This window comes from Cydia fagiglandana, chromosome 6 (genome assembly GCF_963556715.1).
Source record: "Cydia fagiglandana chromosome 6, ilCydFagi1.1, whole genome shotgun sequence".
In the NCBI taxonomy this organism is placed as follows: Eukaryota; Metazoa; Arthropoda; class Insecta; order Lepidoptera; family Tortricidae; genus Cydia; species Cydia fagiglandana.
Window position 1 is genome coordinate 628,136 of NC_085937.1, and position 21,623 is coordinate 649,758.

Here is a 21,623-nt window from a genome sequence, read left to right on the forward strand (position 1 = left end):
CTTACAGTTTATTAGAAACAGTTTTGTGGCATATTTTAAATGAATGTAACTACAAATTCGTCAACACTGTGGAAATTATACTTATTTACTCCATGCATAAAGCAAAGATGTATGTGAAACATGATATCAACATGAAAGACTATGTAAACTTATGTGACGAAAACGACAGTCAGACGGATACAAGGCGAAAAAATCAAAGATATATGAAAATATACGGGTAGTAAAAATACACGACTCGTGTAAAACATACGCGTGATAATGATATAGGTAAGTGTTGGTTATATTTTGGCTGTAGTTTACTTTTAGTTTTTAATATAAATAAAACTCGGGTTTCGTGGATTTTTTATTTTATTTATTTCATTGCATGTTTGAGAAAAGCACTATACATACCTCGGCGGGAAATGGGGTTGCCCGCGCTCAGACCTATCCGGCCTCGCTTCGCTCGGCCGTCTATATGTCTTCGGCCGGCAACCCCTTTTGTCCCGGCCTCTGTAGTAATGTACTATTACACAAAAACTCTCACACGGTTGCAGTTTAATAGTACATTACTACAGAGGCCGGGACAAAAGGGGTTGCCGGCCGAAGACATATAGACGGCCGAGCGAAGCGAGGCCGGATAGGTCTGAGCGCGGGCAACCCCATTTCCCGCCGAGGTATGTATAGTGCTTTTCTCAAACATGCAATGAAATAAATAAAATAAAAAATCCACGAAACCCAAGTTTTATTTATAGAAAAAACTAAAAGTAAACTACACCCAAAATATAACTAAACACGTACCTATATCTTTATCACGCGTATGTTTTACACGAGTCGTGTATTTTTACTACCCGTATATTTTCATGTATCTTTGGTTTTTTCGCCTTGTATCCGTCTGACTGTCGTTTTCGCCACATAAGTTTACATAGTATTTCATGTTGATATCATGTTTCACATACATCGTTGCTTTATGCATGGAGAAAATTAGTATAATTTCCACAGTGTTCACGATTTTGTAGTTACTTTCATTTCTTTAAAATATGCCACGAAACTGTTTCTAATAAACTGTAAGCCATTTTTCTTAGATTCTAAAATAATAAAATTGCCATAAGCAACCATATAGATACTTCGTCTTTGACTTGGCGGCAGATGCAGCAAGTTATTTAAAATCAATTCTGGTTACGCTGCCAATTCCAACTCCTACGATTACAATTAAAATTAATTTCATTATTTTGTCGGGACTCATATTAAAGTAAAAAAATCAACAACGCACCATAAATCCAATAAAACAGAAATACAGAATGAAAATTTTTCAACTTTGCCTCCATAACAATTTAAAAAAAATAACTACGCGTGTTTGAGTAGACCTTTTTACCGCTAACGTTTAGATGAAATATTTTAAATGCATTTATTTGAGTAGTTAAATTTATAATTTAAAATTACAGAATTTGGTTAATAATGTATTATTTATTAAGTTCATGTTGATTTTATACAAATAAAACTGCAAATTGTAGCAAACATTGTTTTTTGTTTTTTTTTTTATAAGCGTAGTGGCAGAGTGTCATTACGAACCATAAAGCAAATACTGCCTCTAGTTTTTTTTATGGCTGAATGCCACGATGCTGTGTCACAAATATCTGTGAAATGGAAATTAAAAAAGAGGACTTTGCCGGCCTAGGCCTGCAAGATTTGTATGAAATTCCATTAAATACCTCTTGTCCTAGCCGAACCTGAAACGTCATACTTCGCAGCCTATTATAAGGAACATAACATCAATATTTCATTGCATGTTTGAGAAAAATAAATTATTTAGATACATATAAATTTTGAGTGAAAATCACCGAGCGGCGGTTTACTTTTTAATTTTTCACTTTTTCTAGTTACGACAGCCAACATGGCAATGATAGTTCCATTCAGCCAAATAATTAAAAAAGTTTGTTGTTGAAATATCGTATTATTTAGCATTTTATTTAAATAATAACAAATAGATATCTACTTTATATCGTGTAATAATATTTTTTGGACGTAATAAATGTTTAGTGGCGAAATAATATTTTTTTGCACCTTTCGAACTCTTTGGTGAGGACGTATAGATTTCGGTCAATGAGGTTGTCTATGTTGCTCTAAGAAATATGTTATGGATTGATGACGTCACTGTTTAGAACGCTTCTGATTGGCGTTTCAGTAATAATGGCCGATTGGAGAATTTTGCACTTTTATTTTATTGAATATCTCTTAATAATCCTTCAGTTTATACTGAGATTGGGCCATTTTTTAGAATCATATTAACATATATGTTTCTTTGAAACCATTATTTCCATGATTCTTTGTTACTTGCAACAGGCCTATTGCTTAACACTCACCAGCGTCAGGGTCTGTCCTCGTGCTGACAGTGTCAGCATCCCCCGCCTTCCTAAAGCAGTTGTCTATGGTGAGCTCCGTCAGCTCGGCGCGGAGAGCGCCGCGGCTTCGGCCGGACACGGGTAGCACTATGACAGGGGACAGGCAGCGCACGGACAGACGTTGACGGCTTGTTGGTGACACGCCCACTGATACTGACACCTGACAACAGTATTTTAAATTTTTAATCGCATCATATTGTTACATATGTGTTATATTGAAAGACAGATTTAGATGCATACGATGAGGTGCTTGACCCTTATAGCTAAGCATGCGATCAGACAGTTCAGAATAATTTATGTTATAATTTATTATTATGAAATAAATAAATAAATTTTATCTACACAAACGGCTTCGCGTGCCATTTTAAAAAAAATCTGTGCATTAAAGTCAGATAGTGTTTTCAATTTTCAATACATTTTTCTGTGTATTCCGTTTTTATTGTCTCATTAGACAAATTATTTTGTCACAGTTATAGTTGACACGTCGAATGCTACACCGCGCTGGGTCTTACTGTGCCTTCAAGAGCAGTGCGGTGCTTCCCCGAATTGCGATGTCATGAGCCGTTAGGACTATAAGGGGTCATCCATTAATTACGTCACACGAATTTCTAGGTTTTTTGACCCCTCCCCCCCTCCTTGTCACACTTAGTCACATTTGGCAAACCCCTCCCCCTTAGTGTGACGTCACATTTTTTCTACAAAATCGCCAAATCGAATTAAGTAAGTACCTAAGTATTATTAATATTTTATCAAAATAATTTTGACGATATAAATATTAGTAATTTTATAACCCAAAACTGCTTAGGAAAGAAAATTAAACGAATAAAAACGATTATCGTTTTAAAAACTTGTTATTTAAATGTACAGCGAATAAAATAATTTAAATAAATTTTCGGTTACTCATGGCGTTAAAGTGACGTCACAAAGTTTGTGTCTCCCCCCTCCCCCATGTCACAATATGTCACATTTTCTTGACCCCCTCCCTCCCCCTAAACGTGTGATGTAATTAATGGATAACCCCTAATAGGCAGTGGCAAACTTTTGAAGAAGAGCCAACCCCAGTAGAAATCACAATAGTTAGGAATCTCAAAAAGTCACAAAAGTTATTTTGAATAAGTGTTGCGGTCCGCGATTTGCCGACGCTCGATCTAGGCCTTAGGGCATAAGGACGACATTGGTGCCATACCTTCTGTCTCGCTTGCACGATGACGCGCCGCAGCTGTCTGAAGTCGTGCGCGAACGCGTATAGCTCGTGTATGAAGCGTTTTGTGTGGACGTATGTGGCTGGACCGAGGGCGACGGTGAGGGACGTTTCGTAGCCGGCCTCCGCCGCTTCTGTGGCGCTGAGTCTGTAGACATGAGTGTTTTGTGCAATAGAGTTCAAAAAAGAGGTTTTGTAAATATTATAGACAAAAATTGTATCGTCAGTTATCACTGCCCTTATAACTTCATTTGGGCAGACATCAAAGAGCATTTACCTAGCAAACAAATAATCACTAAAAGTAAACGCACCTCGTATACAGTATTTCGAGGGCTTTATCTCCATGCGTCCTCAGTCTATCCCTCCACAGCGGCGCACGTGGCGTCAAATCCGCCAAGTGCAACCCGCCCACAGCTACGCGTAACGACCGCGTGTGCGCGGAAGCGTGCGCTTGCGCGTTAGCGCGGAGCCGGAGAGCGCGCGCTGAGCACACTTCCCCGCGCGCGCCGACTAAGACCACGCTTAGAGAGCGAATGGACATTTCGGTTTGCGTTGTGCCTTCTTCGGGTGATTGTTCGGATGGGGATACGCTGGTTTCTGGAGGGAATAAAATGTCACTTGAGTAATTGAAAAATACACATCAAATTTAAATAATTATTTGCACAGCCCAAACGGCCAACTAGAATAAACGTTGTTAGCAGTAGGTACATCACAGAGTCGAAACGAAACTTGTGGCTGTCTCGGGTTCACCTTGCTCTCCAGCCACCCCGAAGAGTCTACGAGATAATCAACCTTATTGTAATTTATATAAAGTTTCTAATAGGCTGCGCTCCACTAATACATACATCAAGCAGATACTCCGACTACTCTGAAGATCAAAGCCACAATTCACCTGCACTATTAATCATCTCCCTTTTCATCCACTTCGAATAAATCCCGCACAGGTAACACCCAGTCACTACTAAGCTAAATAAAATAAACCTTATAAACTGAAATAAATGTCATATACTAAGAAAAAGTGACCAAGGCCTCCAGTGCCCCAGGCTGGTTCGATTCCAGCCTGGGGCACTGGAGGCCTTGGTCACTTTTTCTTAGTATATGACATTTATTTCAGTTTATAATTTATATAGTAGTGTTTCTACTTGATAAAAACAAATTAAAATATTTCCTGGAAATAATTTAATTTGTTCAAATACTTCAAAATAAACCTTATATGCATTACAATAGAGTTTGAAACTCTCCTGCTCTGATCAGTCAGAAATTCCAAATTCAATTTCCAAAGCTTCAGAGCTTCACCTCCTCAACCCACTCACCCAGTTACCGTTCTAACTTAGAATGAACCTTATTGCCATTAATATAGAATGTAAAGTCACCTGCACTAGGCTGAGGCTCCGATATTTCGTCCGCGTCTTCCCCGGCCACTCCAAAGAAGTCCAACACCGCTACCCAACTATCGATGCTGACTACTAACTTTAGGCAGTTGAAGCGGACTCGAGTATGGCGAGATACCTGTGGGAACGAGACGAAATAAGGATTGTTATTCAAATTCAAAGTATTGTTTGAGAAAGCACATTTTATTCTCTACACAATATTCCACATACTCGATTATACAGATCGTGAAAGTTCTGATGCTGCGGGTCTCGTATCCGCACGGTCACGTTGACAAGCCCGTCGCCGGCGCCCTCTTCCGCGTCCGCCTCCGCTTCAGCGTCCGCTGTCTCCGTCTCAACTGTGACGCCGAGCTCCGGCGAGCAGGGCGGGGTCGGGCCGCATTTACTGTCACGTTTGCTGCGGTGATACTGCATAGAAATAACGTCATGAAATTGATTAAATTTAGCGATTTGGAGTGAAACAAAGAACGAATTGAATCTAAAATAAGCGTGCTTTTCTAGTCAGACCACCAGTAACCATTCCTGTTAGGGAATGACAAAAAAACCATCCTCGCCTGCATTTTTTAGGGTTCCGTACCCAGAGGGTAAAACGGGACCCTATTATTAAGACTCCGCTGTCTGACCGTCCGTCCATCCGTCTGTCGCCAGGCTGTATCTCACGAACCGTTGAAATTTTCACAGATGATGTATTTTTGTTGCCCCTATAACAACAAATACTAAAAAGTACGGAACCCTCGGTGGGCGAGTCCGACTCGCACTTGTCCGGTTTTTTAATTTAGCGCCAGTTTTAGCAACATTTAGGGATTCTGCAATCTGTGATACCTCTCTGTCTACATTGAGGCCGCTCGGCAGCGACACGGTGCGCGCGGCGCGCGGCGCGCGGCCGAAGTCGGGGCACGACTTGGACACGAACACGGCCTTGGCGGGCACGTGCGGCGCGTGCGACACCAGCAGCATGCGGTGCTTGGATTCCGGATCTTGTGTCAAGTCCTCCATTGTTACAGAGTGGAGAGATACCTGTAGAAATGATAAATATAATAAGTATTGGATTTAATATCAAATTCAAAGAAGTTTTTAATTACATACCACCTGTACAAGTAAATTGCACATGCATCATATTGTTCATTTGCCCCATCAGCATTTAGTTTTATATAAAAGTTTCATAATTAGTCAATAAGTACCTATTCATTCAAAACATATTCACGTTCGCTATTCTATAAGTGTGCACACCTATCAAGTTATAATAAATCAAGTTTATCTCAAGAAATCGTCTTTCGTGTTCCAAATTACTATCAAGATATTCATCAAGTAAATGTTAGAGTTAGCAAGGACTCTAACATTATTGGTCCTTCGAAATCCATCTTCTGTGCTCCTTTCGTTTGAGGCCAGTTCGACTCAGTTGGCTTCCCACAAGCGGGTTCCACCGACTGGGTTGAGAAGGCAGAACTAGCGGAGCGCGAAGAATATTGAACCAGCAAGTGAGCAAGCAGTCATCAAGGTATCAAGTAAGACAACAAGGTCAACTAAGCAACAAGGCAGTTATACATACGCGAACAATCAAGAAAGCAAGAAAAGTGAACACGACTTATCAAGAGAGGTGATCAAGCAAGTCTACCACCATTCATTATCAAGTTCTTTTTTTTTATTCATATTACTAATTATCAAGAAATTGTAATATGGAGGATCTGTATCAAAATCAGGTTCAACTGCAAGCTGCAATCAAGCAAGTGAAAATCAACTTTAAAAAAGATAGCCAAGATCGTAAGACAGAAGATTACATTAAGAGGAAGCTATATTCTCTCGACTTACACTGGGAGGAGTTCAACAGCAATGACGAAAAGCTACGTGAGTTTGACAATCCTAATCACATCTACTTCTGCAACAAGCTTTATGATGATACATATGATAACTACATACAAACAAGAGAATTAATTCAAAAGTCAACCCCTTCAACGTCCACGCCCACGGAAATAGCCAAGCCCAACCCTCTCAACATTAAACCGACCCCAAGACAGCAATCTGGAGCAACCAACCCGACATTGCAAGCACCCGGAAGCGAGACAATTCAGCCCGAACCCACATTTACCTCGCAAGGGAATAACAGCAAGCTAGATGAAATGTTACGCAAGCAAAGTAGCAATTTCAAGGCGTTAGCTCGAACGCTGGCTAATATCAAGCTAGACAGCGTCGCAGAGAAATGGGAGCTTGAAGATATCATAAAATCTCTGGACTCTCGCTGGGCTGCCATCGATTCGCTGCACTGGGAAATAGATAGTGAACTCGGGGGAACGGATGAAGACTACGAAAATACCTTTACCAAATACGAAAACGAGCATGCAGCAATGAAGAAGCAAATTAACAGCAAGTTGTGGTCAACATCGCACAGAGAAAAGTCTACCCCACGCCTAGACATCCCCGTATTTCACGGTCACTATCAACAATGGGTTTCGTTTAAAGATTTATTCACCGAAGCTATCCACAGTAACCCATGTTTATCTAACGCTCAAAAGATGCAATTTCTGAAGAGCAAAATCAAGGGCGAACCAGAAAGACTCATACAGCACTTACCCATCAGTTCAGAAAATTATACTACATGTTGGGAAATACTAAACCATCGATATAACAACAAGAAACTGATATTTACAACTCACATAAACAACGTCATAAGCCTTCCAGTGATGCAACAAGCTACGTCAAGCCACGTTAAACGACTCCATGACGTCACAATAGAAAGTTTAAACGGTATAAAAAACTTAGGAGTCAACATTGACACCTGGGATCCAATTTTAGTCCATTTATTACAACAGAAATTGGACACCGAAACTCATAACGAATATATGACGGCTCTAAAACAGCCCAGGAAGAATACCTCGAAATCCAGAACATCGTGAATCCAGAGTGTCTAGGTGCGATATCCGACATGGGAATCTCCTGGCACTTCAATGCACCGGCATGGCCAACAGCCGGAGGCTTGTGGGAAAGCTGCGTCAAAGCGTTCAAATACCATCTAAAACGGGTCATCGGAGATCAAAAACTTACTTATGAAGAATTCAGCAGTTTATTAGCACAGATCGAAGGCTGTATGAACTCGAGACCACTGTGCGCTATATCAGAAGATCCTGATGACATCAACTATTTGACTCCTTCTCACTTTCTAAGCAGCGGACCAACTCTAACATTGATAGAGACAGAAAGAGACTTGCGTACAAGATGGCAACTCACTCAGAAAATATTTCAAGACTTATGGAAAAGATGGCGTTCTGAGTACCTAGCACTATTAAACTCTAGAAGTAAATGGAAAAAGCCTCTAGCCAACATCAGCCTTAATGACGTCGTGCTCATTCATGATGATAACCTGCCGCCGGGAAAATGGGCAATGGGCAGAGTTATAGATCTACATCCGGGACAAGACGGATACGTAAGGGTTGTGACCCTTAAAACGAAAAACGGCACATTAAAGCGTCCAGTCCTCAAGCTCTCTATTTTATTGGAACACCCCGAAGAAGAACTACCTAAGATGCATCAAGAACTCGATAAGCAAAACTCAACAAGGAGTCCTCAAAAACCAAAGGCAAACAAGGCCAGGTTTTCACTGTCATCAATGTTCGCAGCACTGTTATTATTTTTATCATGCCTCTCAACCGGTCAGTGCGATGTCAACATAATACCATTCCGCGAAACACAAGGGCTATACTTCGATAAATTAGCAGACATGATGCTAATTCGAGATGAATGGAAGCTAGTCGTAGTCGTGTATTATAACATGGAGCCTTATTGGGACGCAACGAACGCACTACAAAAATACACCCGATTCTTAAAAGATACCTGCGAAACTATCAAGACACAAGTCCATTGTGACATAATATCGTTACAACTACGTCATGGATTCTCCGAACTCGAGTACTATAATCAGATATTACTCAGTCAGCATTCGAGCACGCGACAAACCTCACTACGAGTACTACGAACCCGACGCGGCCTTGTCGACGGTGTCGGTTACGTCGCTAATAGTCTATTCGGCGTATTGGACGAAAGGTTCGCCGAACAATACAAAAAAGATATTACACTTATACGAGACAACGCAAAACATATGGCCTCCCTTTGGAAAAATCAAACATCCATAGTTGAAGCGGAATATAATTTATTGAAACGTACCGAAAACACTATGAATCAGCAACATAAAATGATACATCAACATATGAACTATTTGGATGAAGCTTTCAAGAAGTTGCAACAAAAAGTAGAAACTAACAACATTATAAACGACTTCAACTTAGGAGCCACTATAGCAAGTAATATGCTCCACAACCTAAAAGGAATGCAAGACATGTTATTAGACACCATCACCGATATTTATCAAGGACGTTTTAACTTACACATGCTGACTCCAGAACAACTTATTAATGAGTTAAGCACCATAGCAAGCACCCTACCAAGAGATGTTTCCCTGCCAATCGACAACTTACACACCGATCTCCGCAAAATATACAACTTACTGAAAGTAAAGACAAGGATGATGGAAGACGTCCTTATTTTCGAAATAAGGCTGCCTCTCGTCAGCAGAGATGTTTATGAACTTCTAAAGGTCATTCCGATACCCAAAAAAGCTGGAAACAGGACAACCGCTGTAATACCTGTATCAGATTATGTCTCCATAAACATGAAAAAAGATATGTATATTCCTATCTCAGAAAATGATATTAGAGCATGTACAATATCATCAGACTCTTATTTTTGCTACATCAAGAAACCAGTCTATCAACTGAAAGGCGACAACAGTTTTTGTGAATCAGACAAATCGGGATGTAAGATTGTCACAACAACATGCGTAAATGACTGGATAGAGAGCAATGCACTAAATACCTATATCTACTTTTGTTGTGAGCAGTGTCAAGTTCGAACACTGTGCGCGGATCAAGTAACCGCGCACCAGCTGACGAATGCCGGGCTTATAAATGTAGGTCATGGCTGCATTATTAAGACCGATAATTTCTTTTTGTTTTTCGCAGGTCACGCAGCGCCGAATAAATTGCTTAGTGACGCTGTTGCCTCCGACGATCCAATATTTGTTTCTTATGAAATTAAGGGTTAGTCGCGTACCGCCATGAAGAGCCATTTTATGTGCGTTATCAATGATAAGGCTAGTCAAGCTATGCTTGTGTGGTAAAATGATTGGGTGTTTCGTGTCATACGCAATGTACGCGTTTCTCAATCTCCCCTTGACTCGTAGGATGCCCTCTTCATCTACGAATGGGCACAAATCTAGTATGTTGCTTTTAGTCGAAATAGGTCGACCCTTCTTCAAATCTTGATATTCTTCTTGAAATTCTGTTTTTTGGACCCGCTTGATAATTAAGGCCTTCGATTCTCTTATTTCCGATAAATGAAGATAATTGTCAGTTTTTCTGTCTTGTTTCTTCGTGATGAATCTTCGGACCCAGGCTAGCACGTGCACTAATTTTGATAACGAACTATATTTGCCGATTAACTGGTCGATGATGTTGTCTTCTGGTTCAGGATTTACGGCGACGTTAGCTTGTATAATTTTTTGGTCTTCGTTCGTAGTGTAATGAATGGTTTTATCTTCACTTTCCGCTTGAAACGTCGGTAGCCAGGTGGGGCCTTGCCACCATAAAGTATGTTGTTTCAATTGTGACGCGGTAAGTCCTCTGCTTGCGCAATCTGATGGATTCTCTGCCGATTTAACGTAGCGCCAGCACTCGGGAGGGATGACTTCTGTGATTTGTCGCACCCTGTTGGCGACGAATGTATTCCAGCGGTTAGGATCACCTTGCAGCCACCCTAAGACGGCGGTCGAATCCACCCAACCATAGATCTTGATATTATGGTTGTTTAAACATTGTTTTACCTTGATCGTCAGTTTTGCAAGAAGATGGGCTCCACACAATTCTGCTCTTGGTAGCGAGATAGTTTTACTATTCGGCACCAATCTTGATTTTCCGGCTAGTAATACGATTTTCGGTTGGCCTTCTATATTTATTTTGCAATAGATAACGCACGCGTAAGCTCGCGGCGTCGCGTCGCTGAATGCATGTAACTCGATATCGCTGACAACGCCGGTGCCGATCCATCGTTGTATTTTAAATGTGTCTATATTATTGTTTATATCTTGTTTCATAATTGACCATTCCTTATGCATATCAGCTGGTATCTTGTCATCCCATTTCAGAGGGGTTTTCCACAAAAGTTGAAAAAGCAGCTTCAAGTTAGTGGATATGGGGGTGAGCCAACCCAAGGGGTCGAACAATTTGGAGATTTCGGACAATAAGTAGTTGACGTTTGGTGGTGTGTTGCGGGACGTCCGAAACTATTTCCATTTTTGATTCAAAATGAAATATATCTTGAGAAGTGTCCCATTGGAGTCCCAATGTTTTTCTTGACTTTATAATGTAGGTCATGGCTGCATTATTAAGACCGATAATTTCTCGGTATTCCCGCATAAACCTCACTGGTCCGAAATCAAAATGAAACCAGATTTATACAACCCAGTTATGGCACCGATAAATCACGTCATCAACATCACCATACCTCACCTACAGCGCAAGAACGAATCTGAAGATCTACAAAGAGAAGCTAACAATCTCGGAGAAAAGATCAAGCAGTTGAAGAACACCGAAGTTAACTCCGAGAGCATATCATATCACGATATTCATCACTACGCTATGATATACGTGATCCTCGGATTAATCGGAACTACGGCATTGATTATCATAATACGACGAGTTCAATGGAGAGTGCCGTCAACGCCGTCCCGAGCCAGCGTCGAGGAGCCACCCGCCGCCACGCCGACCCCGCCCCGGGCGTCTCCGCGCTCCGCCGTAGTCAGCGAGACTCGCCAACACAGCGACGAAGATCACAGCGAGACGACAAATCTTTCGCGCGTAGATAAAGCGACATCCCCTTCGTTTAAAGTAGTTACTTTTAATTAGATTTAATGTATGATCAAGTTTTCACACAGCATCTTTCTCTCATCTCAACCGCCCCCCGGAATATGTACAAGTAAATTGCACATGCATCATATTGTTCATTTGCCCCATCAGCATTTAGTTTTATATAAAAGTTTCGTAATTAGTCAATAAGTACCTATTCATTCAAAACATATTCACGTTCGCTATTCTATAAGTGTGCACACCTATCAAGTTATAATAAATCAAGTTTATCTCAAGAAATCGTCTTTCGTGTTCCAAATTACTATCAAGATATTCATCAAGTAAATGTTAGAGTTAGCAAGGACTCTAACACCACCAATTGTTTTTGTTAATCTGTATTTACTGGTGAGAACCTGTAATTGGCTTTTTGTATCACATTTATAAAACCTATTAATATGTTAACAGCTGTTGGATCTCCGAATAGTAATAAATAAATAATAAATAAATAAATAAAGTAGTAAGAGCATTTTAGTCATCGGCATATACTAATTAGTCCTTCGAGTATGATTTTCTTGCAAGCACTATTACCGCAAAATATACAGTCACCGTTTGAGAAATGTATACCTTTAGCAATATATGGGCGACCTGAAGTCTGTCGAGGCAATCTGTCTCTGACAAAAAAACGCTATTTCTGTGTACAGTGAGCTGCGAAACTGAATGGAGACATTACGAATAAATTAATCGATAAAGTCGCCATGGACTATTGCGGCTGATGGTACAAGTTGTTGAACCTTCTAGATTTGTAGTTGGTTTGTACTCACGTGTAGGTCTGATTCGTGCGGGCGTGGTCGTCGCAGGCGCACGGCGAACTCTCGGAACGCCAGTTGTACTAAACTACGCTCGCCGCGGCCGAGGTCGGCACGCAGCTCCACCGTGAATGATGACAGCTCAAAATGCACTGGTAACAGTCATATTGCATAATTAGCTTGTTTTCAATCTTCGCGTTATTAAAGAAGTGAAAGTATAAAACTTATGAGTTTTATATCGAATGAATTAAGTTACTGTGTAACTGTAAAGTTCTGATCTAATTGACGATTGAGAAATAATTTTAAAATTTCACTGTCTGCTTTGCGTTGTCTTCGGCAATCGGATATCGGATTCGGGTATCGGATTTTTCAAGCGGATAAAATGTACTTAACACAAGTTTAGAATTCAGGTGGCGATTATATTTAATTTTACTACCGTAAAATTCGTAACGAGTCGTTTTCAAGGTTTTCGGAGATGTAGAATGAAGCTAGCTCCACATTTCTCTACATGTATGCATGTGTGTACAATCGCGGCGCGTAGTGCGGGATCTAATCGTATTGTTGGTAGTAGCTCTAGATATGACTCTACACTAGCTATACAACACCTATGTGTCTCTGTGTGTGTGTGTGTACCTGAGAGCGGCACGTGCTGCGCGCGCGGGTGGGGGGGCTGCGGCGCGGCGCGCGGGGGCGGCACGGCGAGCACGGCGGCGCGCAGAGCGGGGTCCAGCCGCAGCGTCGGCACTGCCGGCTCCATCTCTACCTGTGTGTGTGTGTGTGTGTGTGTGTACCTGAGAGCGGCACGTGCTGCGCGCGCGGGTGGGGGGGCTGCGGCGCGGCGCGCGGGGGCGGCACGGCGAGCACGGCGGCGCGCAGCGCGGGGTCCAGCCGCAGCGTCGGCACTGCCGGCTCCATCTCTACCTGTGTGTGTGTGTGTGTGTGTGTGTACCTGAGAGCGGCACGTGCTGCGCGCGCGGGTGGGGGGGCTGCGACGCGGCGCGCGGGGGCGGCACGGCGAGCACGGCGGCGCGCAGCGCGGGGTCCAGCCGCAGTGTCGGCACTGCCGGCTCCATCTCTACCTGTGTGTGTGTGTGTGTGTGTGTGTACCTGAGAGCGGCACGTGCTGCGCGCGCGGGTGGGGGGGCTGCGACGCGGCGCGCGGGGGCGGCACGGCGAGCACGGCGGCGCGCAGCGCGGGGTCCAGCCGCAGCGTCGGCACTGCCGGCTCCATCTCTACCTGTGTGTGTGTGTGTGTGTGTGTGTGTACCTGAGAGCGGCACGTGCTGCGCGCGCGGGTGGGGGGGCTGCGACGCGGCGCGCGGGGGCGGCACGGCGAGCACGGCGGCGCGCAGCGCGGGGTCCAGCCGCAGCGTCGGCACTGCCGGCTCCATCTCTACCTGTGTGTGTGTGTGTGTGTGTGTGTGTACCTGAGAGCGGCACGTGCTGCGCGCGCGGGTGGGGGGGCTGCGACGCGGCGCGCGGGGGCGGCACGGCGAGCACGGCGGCGCGCAGCGCGGGGTCCAGCCGCAGTGTCGGCACTGCCGGCTCCATCTCTACCTGTGTGTGTGTGTGTGTGTACCTGAGAGCGGCACGTGCTGCGCGCGCGGGTGGGGGGGCTGCGGCGCGGCGCGCGGGGGCGGCACGGCGAGCACGGCGGCGCGCAGCGCGGGGTCCAGCCGCAGCGTCGGCACTGCCGGCTCCATCTCGCGTACCGACATCGACTCCTGCACACACAGTACAGACGAGATATCGATACAATCATAATGAGGAAACCGACCACAGTTAGCGAACGAATGTCTTCGGCCGGCAACCCCATATTCCCGCCGAGGTATGTATAGTGCTTTTCTCAAACATGCAATGAAATAATAATAAAAATGGATGATGATGATTGTTTCATGTCCTAATGTGATAGGTTGTTCAGTGCGTGGGATTCCTAGGGGAACGAAAATATTATTATTTTTGCGCTACGACGCACGGTTTAGGAGATACAGCCCTATAAATATTTTTCTTTCTTTTTTGTGTTTTTTAAATATGACTTAGGAGTTTCATAAAGGGGAACGAAAACTTGATTATTTTTGCGCTACGACGCACGTTTTAGGAGATACAGCCCTATAAATATTTTTCTTTCTTTTTGTTTTTTTTTTTAATATGACGGGGTTTCATAAAGGGGAACGAAAATTTGGTTATTTTTGCGCTACGACGTACGGTTTAGGAGATAACAGCCTTATAAAGTTTTTATTGTTATTTTTTTCTCTTTTTTGTTTTTTTTTTTTATATTAATTAAGGGTTTCTTACAGAGGAACGAACATTTTATTATTTTTGCGCTACGACGCACGGTTTAGGAGATACAACCCTGTAAATATTTTTCTTCTTTTTTTTCTTTTTTGTGTTTTTTAGGGGTTTCATAAACGAAAATTTGATTATTTTTGCGCTACGGCGTACGGTTTAGGATATACAGCATTATAAAGGTTTTTTTGTTTTTTTTTCCTTGTTTTAAAATATTTATTAGGGATTTCTTATAGAGGAACGATAAAAAATAAGTTCAAAAACTAAAACCCGACTACTGCAAATCGCGCTCTAAAAAGTATGAAACAAGATAGAATTCTTATCTGAAATTATCAAGCAGGAAATATTATAAACATTACCATTTTTTTTATATAAAAAATACAACGTAAAATAATTTACTAAATTTTTTATATATTTACAGAGGTTCAGAGGATAGCCGTGGTCGTATGCCATATAGCGGAAGCAGTTATAAAGTTGACCCAAAAAATTTTTATTAAGCTATGAGCTTCATCACATATGTTCCTTGAGTAATTCTAAGCATTTCAAGCCTGGGAGCCAATAAGAAATGTGTGTCTACTCGGATTTGTAATGGATTCAAACTTTCAACCCCTTTTTAACCCTGTTAGGGGATGAATTTTACAAAACGCTGAAATTACTTTTCCTGTCTTTTAATAATATCCCCAAATACAAAGATTCAAGTCCCGCGTTCGAAAATTTTTTTGATATCCATACAAACTTTCAACTCCTTTTTCACCACCTTAGGGGATGAATTTTCAAAAACGCTGAAATTAGTTTTCTTGTATTTTAATAATATATCGTTTTACGAAGTTTCAAATTCCTAGCTTAAAATAAAACTTGAACCCCATACAAACTTTCATCCCCTTTTTAACCCCCTTAGGGGTTGAATTTCTCAAAATCGCTTCTTATCTCTTGTACACTTTATAAATGTAATCAAGTGTGCAAATTTCAACTTTCTATCTTTTGTAGTTTCGGCTCCGCGTAGCAAAAATCTCCAACCAAATTTTTCACCTTTTTACGTTTTTCTTGTAAAATTACTATGAAATTGAAAAAACAAATATCAGCAATGAATTCTACGTCTTTGGTTTATACGAAAATGATACCAAACTTGCCCTAGTACCCACCAGGATCAGAGTAGATTTTTTTTAAAGATGACGGATGGCGGCCGTCTTTGTACCCCACCCTCCCCCCCACTTCACGCTAGAAATGCTTAGAATTACTCAAATATCAGATGTGATGAAGCTCATAGCTTAATAAAAATTTTTTGGGTCATGTATGGCAGCGTTACATAACTGACTCCAGTAATATTAGTTTTAAGTTTATAATCGTGGCATACGACCACGGCGATCCTCTGATTGTCTGTAAATATGTATATAAAAAAATTAGTAAATTATATTACGTTGTATTTTTTATATAAAAAAAATGGTAACATTTATAATATTTCCTGCTTGATAATTTCAGATAAGAATTCTATCTTGTTTCATACTTTTTAGAGCGCGATTTGCAGTAGTCGGGTTTTAGTTTTGAACTTATTTTTTATTTTATTTATTTTGGGGTCATGATTTCGTTACTAACTTTTTGAACTCACTTGATATTACTTTTGCGAAGGCGTACTCAGTAAATGCCATGAAGTTATATTGTTTAAACTGGAGCGATTTGTCACTTTTTTTGCCACACTAATTTGAACCTTATCACCGAGACAGAAAGTTGTTCGTACCAGACTAGAGAAAACGGTCCACATGAGATAGAAAACCCGAGCCCTGTGTCTCACTCGCACATGTTGCCAATGTTAAAAAGATACCATTGTGGTAGAAATTATATCAATATACTACTGAAATTCATTATCTTCTTATAATATTTTAGTGCTATATTCCGATTACAGTTCTGATATCTTTTAAGTAATTTGTTAATTATTATGATGTTAATATTATTAACTGATTAAACCAAGCATGTGCATAACAAAAAAAAACATTAGATTGAATATGGTAGAAATTGTAGTAACTTTGGATATTAATTGGTATCCCCAACTTGATGACATATTTTTCGTGTACACACACACACACTTGTACAATACAAGAAAACATTGTCAAACTCATTAGGGTGACTATGATATCGGTACGATTTGGATCGGTCTTACAGAATTGTTATTACGTACATACTTAATGTAAAAATAAGTTTACCTAAATAGTATACTAATAAATAAATAAAGATAAACTTATTTCGGCATGTTTAACTATTCGATTCATGTTATGAGAGCTATATAATTGCCAAAAATTAAATACTAAGTCCTTAGACATTACAGACTTATATTTATACTTACTTACATAATATTTAATTACTGAAACGTTAATTCTAACTATTTATATATATGTAATCGATTCTATATAGGTTGGACACACATTTCCGTCAGTATACAAAGGCGGCAAATTTGAAAATTTTGTTACAATCACAGATCTACGATGACGCTTACGCTTAAAGAATAGCTTAAGTATGCAAAAGGGAAGTCATCACGTATATGAACACACCATGAGTATGATATTGATAGTGATAGGTATTTTGTTAAATTATGAGGAGCATAAATAGTGTAAGATGCCGGTTTACACAGTTAAATGTAAGTTTTTATTTCGTTGTGTGCTAATATTTTATTATTTTAGTCAATACTCAAGATAATTTCGTGTATAAACATAAATTGTTACGCCACGCTACGCTAGGGCTTGAGAAAATGACTAGTATCGATAACTAGTCGCTATAGTATTAATATAAAGTAATTTGCGATACAAGTGTTGAAAGTAGGAATTAAATTCGTAGAGTGGTGATAAATTAAAATACGACCGAGGGCAGTGTTTTTAATCTACACGATTTGCGAATTACCTAGTTACGTAGTACAACGTTTTACCCCATCCTGGATATCTGTCTCGCTCTCTTATAGCTGTGTTTTTGATGTACGTACGGCGGACCACACCTTCCTCACCATCGACCATGATCGCGATTACGCCCATCCACAGTAACAGCTTTTATAACGACTAAATTAAGTAAGGTTGTGTGAAGCGTTTTACAGGAGAGAAAAAAACTATATCCATCTCTTTTCTGGGACAATTATACTAGCATAGGGAAAATACAGTATGATTTTCTCTGATTATGCACGAATGAGAAAAGATCCTGGCCTGGATTATGCTAATATCCCACATATATATGACTTATGGTCACCCTAATTAGAAAGAGATGGAGGGCTCAGGTTTGGTGTCTCATGTGGACACACTTTTTGGCCAGAGTACACTATCCCGATTACTCTCTACGTCCGTGGTAAATGCACGCAGTAGTATAAGGGCGCCGAAGGCGCCCGGCTTCGGAACGCGTACGTCGGGCTACGCCCGACTCTTTTAGTATGAGGGCGCCGAAGGCGCCCGGCTTCGGAACGCCTACGTCGGGCTCCGCCCGGCTCTTTCAGTATGAGGGCGCCGAAGTCGCCCGGCTTTGGAACGTGTACGTCGGGCTCTGCCCGACTCTTTTAGTATGAGGGCGCCGAAGGCGCCCGGCATTGGAACGCGTACGTCGGGCTACGCCCGAGACTTTTAGTATGAGGGCGCCGAAGGCGCCCGGCTTTGGAACGCGTGCGTCGGGCTACGCCCACCTCTTTTAGTATGAGGGCGCCGAAGGCGCCCGGCTTTGGAACGCGTACGTTGGGCTACGCCCGACTCTTTTAGTATGAGGGCGCCGAAGGCGCCCGGATTTGGAACGCATACGTCGGGCTACGTCCGACACTTTTAGTATGAGGGCGCCGAAGGCGCTCGACTTTGGAACGCTTACGTCGGGCTACGCCCGACACTTTTAGTATGAGGGCGCCGAAGGCGCCCGGCATTGGAACGCCTACGTCGGGCTACGCCCGACACTTTTAGTATGAGGGCGCTGAAGGCGCCCGGCTTTGGAACGCGTACGTCGGGCTACGCCCGACGCTTTTAGAATGAGGGCGCCGAAGGCGCCCGGCTTTGGAACGCGTACGTCGGGCTACGCCCGACTCTTTTAGTATGAGGGCGCCGAAGGCGCCCGGCTTTGGAACGCGTACGTCGGGCTATGCCCGACTCTTTTAGTATGAGGGCGCCGAAGGCGCCCGACTTTGGAACGCGTACGTCGGGCTACGCCCGACACTTTTAGTATGAGTATTTTTTATTTTATTTATTTTGGGGTCATGATTTCGTTACTAACTTTTTGAACTCACTTGATATTACTTTTGCGAAGGCGTCCTCAGTAAATGCACGCAGTAGTATAAGGGCGCCGAAGGCGCCCGGCTTCGGAACGCGTACGTCGGGCTACGCCCGACTCTTTTAGTATGAGGGCGCCGAAGGCGCCCGGCTTCGGAACGCCTACGTCGGGCTCCGCCCGGCTCTTTCAGTATGAGGGCGCCGAAGTCGCCCGGCTTTGGAACGTGTACGTCGGGCTCTGCCCGACTCTTTTAGTATGAGGGCGCCGAAGGCGCCCGGCTTTGGAACGCGTGCGTCGGGCTACGCCCACCTCTTTTAGTATGAGGGCGCCGAAGGCGCCCGGCTTTGGAACGCGTACGTTGGGCTACGCCCGACTCTTTTAGTATGAGGGCGCCGAAGGCGCCCGGATTTGGAACGCATACGTCGGGCTACGTCCGACACTTTTAGTATGAGGGCGCCGAAGGCGCTCGACTTTGGAACGCTTACGTCGGGCTACGCCCGACACTTTTAGTATGAGGGCGCCGAAGGCGCCCGGCATTGGAACGCCTACGTCGGGCTACGCCCGACACTTTTAGTATGAGGGCGCTGAAGGCGCCCGGCTTTGGAACGCGTACGTCGGGCTACGCCCGACGCTTTTAGAATGAGGGCGCCGAAGGCGCCCGGCTTTGGAACGCGTACGTCGGGCTACGCCCGACTCTTTTAGTATGAGGGCGCCGAAGGCGCCCGGCTTTGGAACGCGTACGTCGGGCTATGCCCGACTCTTTTAGTATGAGGGCGCCGAAGGCGCCCGACTTTGGAACGCGTACGTCGGGCTACGCCCGACACTTTTAGTATGAGGGGGCCGAAGGCGCCCGGCTTTGGAACGCGTACGTCGGGCTCCGCCCGACTCTTATAGTATGAGGGCGCCGAAGGCGCCCGGCTTTGGAACGCGTACGTCGGGCTACGCCCGACTCTTTTAGTATGAGGGCGCCGAAGGCGCCCGGCTTTGGAACGCGTACGTCGGGCTATGCCCGACTCTTTTAGTATGAGGGCGCCGAAGGCGCCCGACTTTGGAACGCGTACGTCGGGCTACGCCCGACACTTTTAGTATGAGGGGGCCGAAGGCGCCCGGCTTTGGAACGCGTACGTCGGGCTCCGCCCGACTCTTATAGTATGAGGGCGCCGAAGGCGCCCGGCTTTGGAACGCGTACGTCGGGCTACGCCCGACACTTTTAATACGAGGGCGCCAAAGGCGCCCGTCTTTGGAGCGCGTACGTATCTTGTAAAAAAATTGACTGTTTCATACATTTTGGCTGATCAGGACTTCTATACCTATTCACGTTATAAACTGTTGCAGGACATTAAAAAAACACCATGTATAGCGGCCAAACAAATTTCTTTTGCAAAAACCTTCTTGTATCGCCGTAGTCGCGTAACATGCGGATATAATCCAGAGCGCTTGTAGATTCATAGTTCGAATTACCTAACCGATAAATTAATGTTTTATATGGCGCATGCAAGCAAAGCCGGGTGCAAAACCTAACAATATTTATATATTTGAAATGTGCTAATTGAGCTCTTTCAAATGATGTATAACACGTCATCATTACTTAATTTTATTTTTTTGGTTCGTGACTTTATGACCTCTAGAGGGCGCCGTGTTCATTTTTTTGTGAAACCATATAGCCTATAACCAGCGGACGATTAAGACGATTCGAATGACACATCGTTTGTTAAATTATAATAAGTACTTTAGAAGTTATGAGGGAACAGATGAACATACATACATACATACATACATACATACCCACATACATACCTGTCAAAATCATAACCCTCCTTTTGCGTTGCCGTAGTCGGGTAAAAATTTTATTATTTATGCGCTACGACGCACGGTTTAGGAGATACAGCCCTATAAATATTTTTCTTTCTTTTTTTGTGTTTTTTTAAATATGACTTAGGGGTTCTATAAAGGGGAACGAAAATTTTATTATTTTTGCGCTACGACGTACGGTTTAGGAGATACCACCCTATAAAGATGAAAAAAAAAGAAATCGCGCCATCAACCAAATACTGCCTATATTTTTTTTTTAAGTGGTAACATACCATCGCACCGCACCGCGACCCTGGAGCGTCGCACCCATAAGTGACAGCGACAATCTTGGGTGAGAAAAAGAGATATCTGTTTCTCTTTGTCGCTCTCACTTATGGGTGCGACGCTCCGAGGCTGCGGCGCGGTGCGACAGTGTGTTACCACTTTAATGGCTGAATGCCACGATGCTGTGTCACAAATATCTGCGAAATAGAAATTAGAAAAGAGGACTTTGCCGGCCTAAGCCTGCAAGATTTGTATGAAATTCCATTAACGACCTCATGTCCTAGCCGCACCTGAAACGTCATACTTCGCAGCCTATTATAAGGAACATAACATCAATATTTCATTGCATGTTTGAGAAAAAATCGCTTTATCGGTGA

General features: G+C 43.0%; 2 protein-coding genes across 2 annotated transcripts in view; one reads left to right on the forward strand and one right to left on the reverse strand.

Annotated features, from left to right (window-relative positions):
- Nucleotides 1-21,623, reverse strand: part of LOC134665489 (intermembrane lipid transfer protein Vps13D) — an 82,026-nt gene that overhangs the window by 36,525 nt on the left and 23,878 nt on the right. Inside the window, exons 27-38 of the mRNA XM_063522463.1 lie at nucleotides 14,224-14,390; nucleotides 13,934-14,130; nucleotides 13,787-13,899; nucleotides 13,629-13,745; nucleotides 13,458-13,587; nucleotides 12,682-12,818; nucleotides 5,793-5,987; nucleotides 5,181-5,378; nucleotides 4,953-5,088; nucleotides 3,891-4,176; nucleotides 3,565-3,727; nucleotides 2,340-2,538 (exon numbers count right to left, since the gene is read on the reverse strand). Of these exons, the coding sequence (XP_063378533.1) occupies nucleotides 2,340-2,538; nucleotides 3,565-3,727; nucleotides 3,891-4,176; nucleotides 4,953-5,088; nucleotides 5,181-5,378; nucleotides 5,793-5,987; nucleotides 12,682-12,818; nucleotides 13,458-13,587; nucleotides 13,629-13,745; nucleotides 13,787-13,899; nucleotides 13,934-14,130; nucleotides 14,224-14,390 (2,038 nt within the window). The remainder of the gene's footprint in view (nucleotides 1-2,339; nucleotides 2,539-3,564; nucleotides 3,728-3,890; nucleotides 4,177-4,952; nucleotides 5,089-5,180; nucleotides 5,379-5,792; nucleotides 5,988-12,681; nucleotides 12,819-13,457; nucleotides 13,588-13,628; nucleotides 13,746-13,786; nucleotides 13,900-13,933; nucleotides 14,131-14,223; nucleotides 14,391-21,623) is intronic.
- On the forward strand, nucleotides 7,825-12,154 carry LOC134664886 (uncharacterized). The gene is made up of 2 exons (XM_063521595.1): nucleotides 7,825-9,931; nucleotides 11,385-12,154. The coding sequence occupies exons 1-2, from the start codon at nucleotides 7,891-7,893 to the stop codon at nucleotides 11,918-11,920; spliced, it is 2,577 nt and encodes an 858-aa protein (XP_063377665.1). The 5' UTR covers nucleotides 7,825-7,890; the 3' UTR covers nucleotides 11,921-12,154.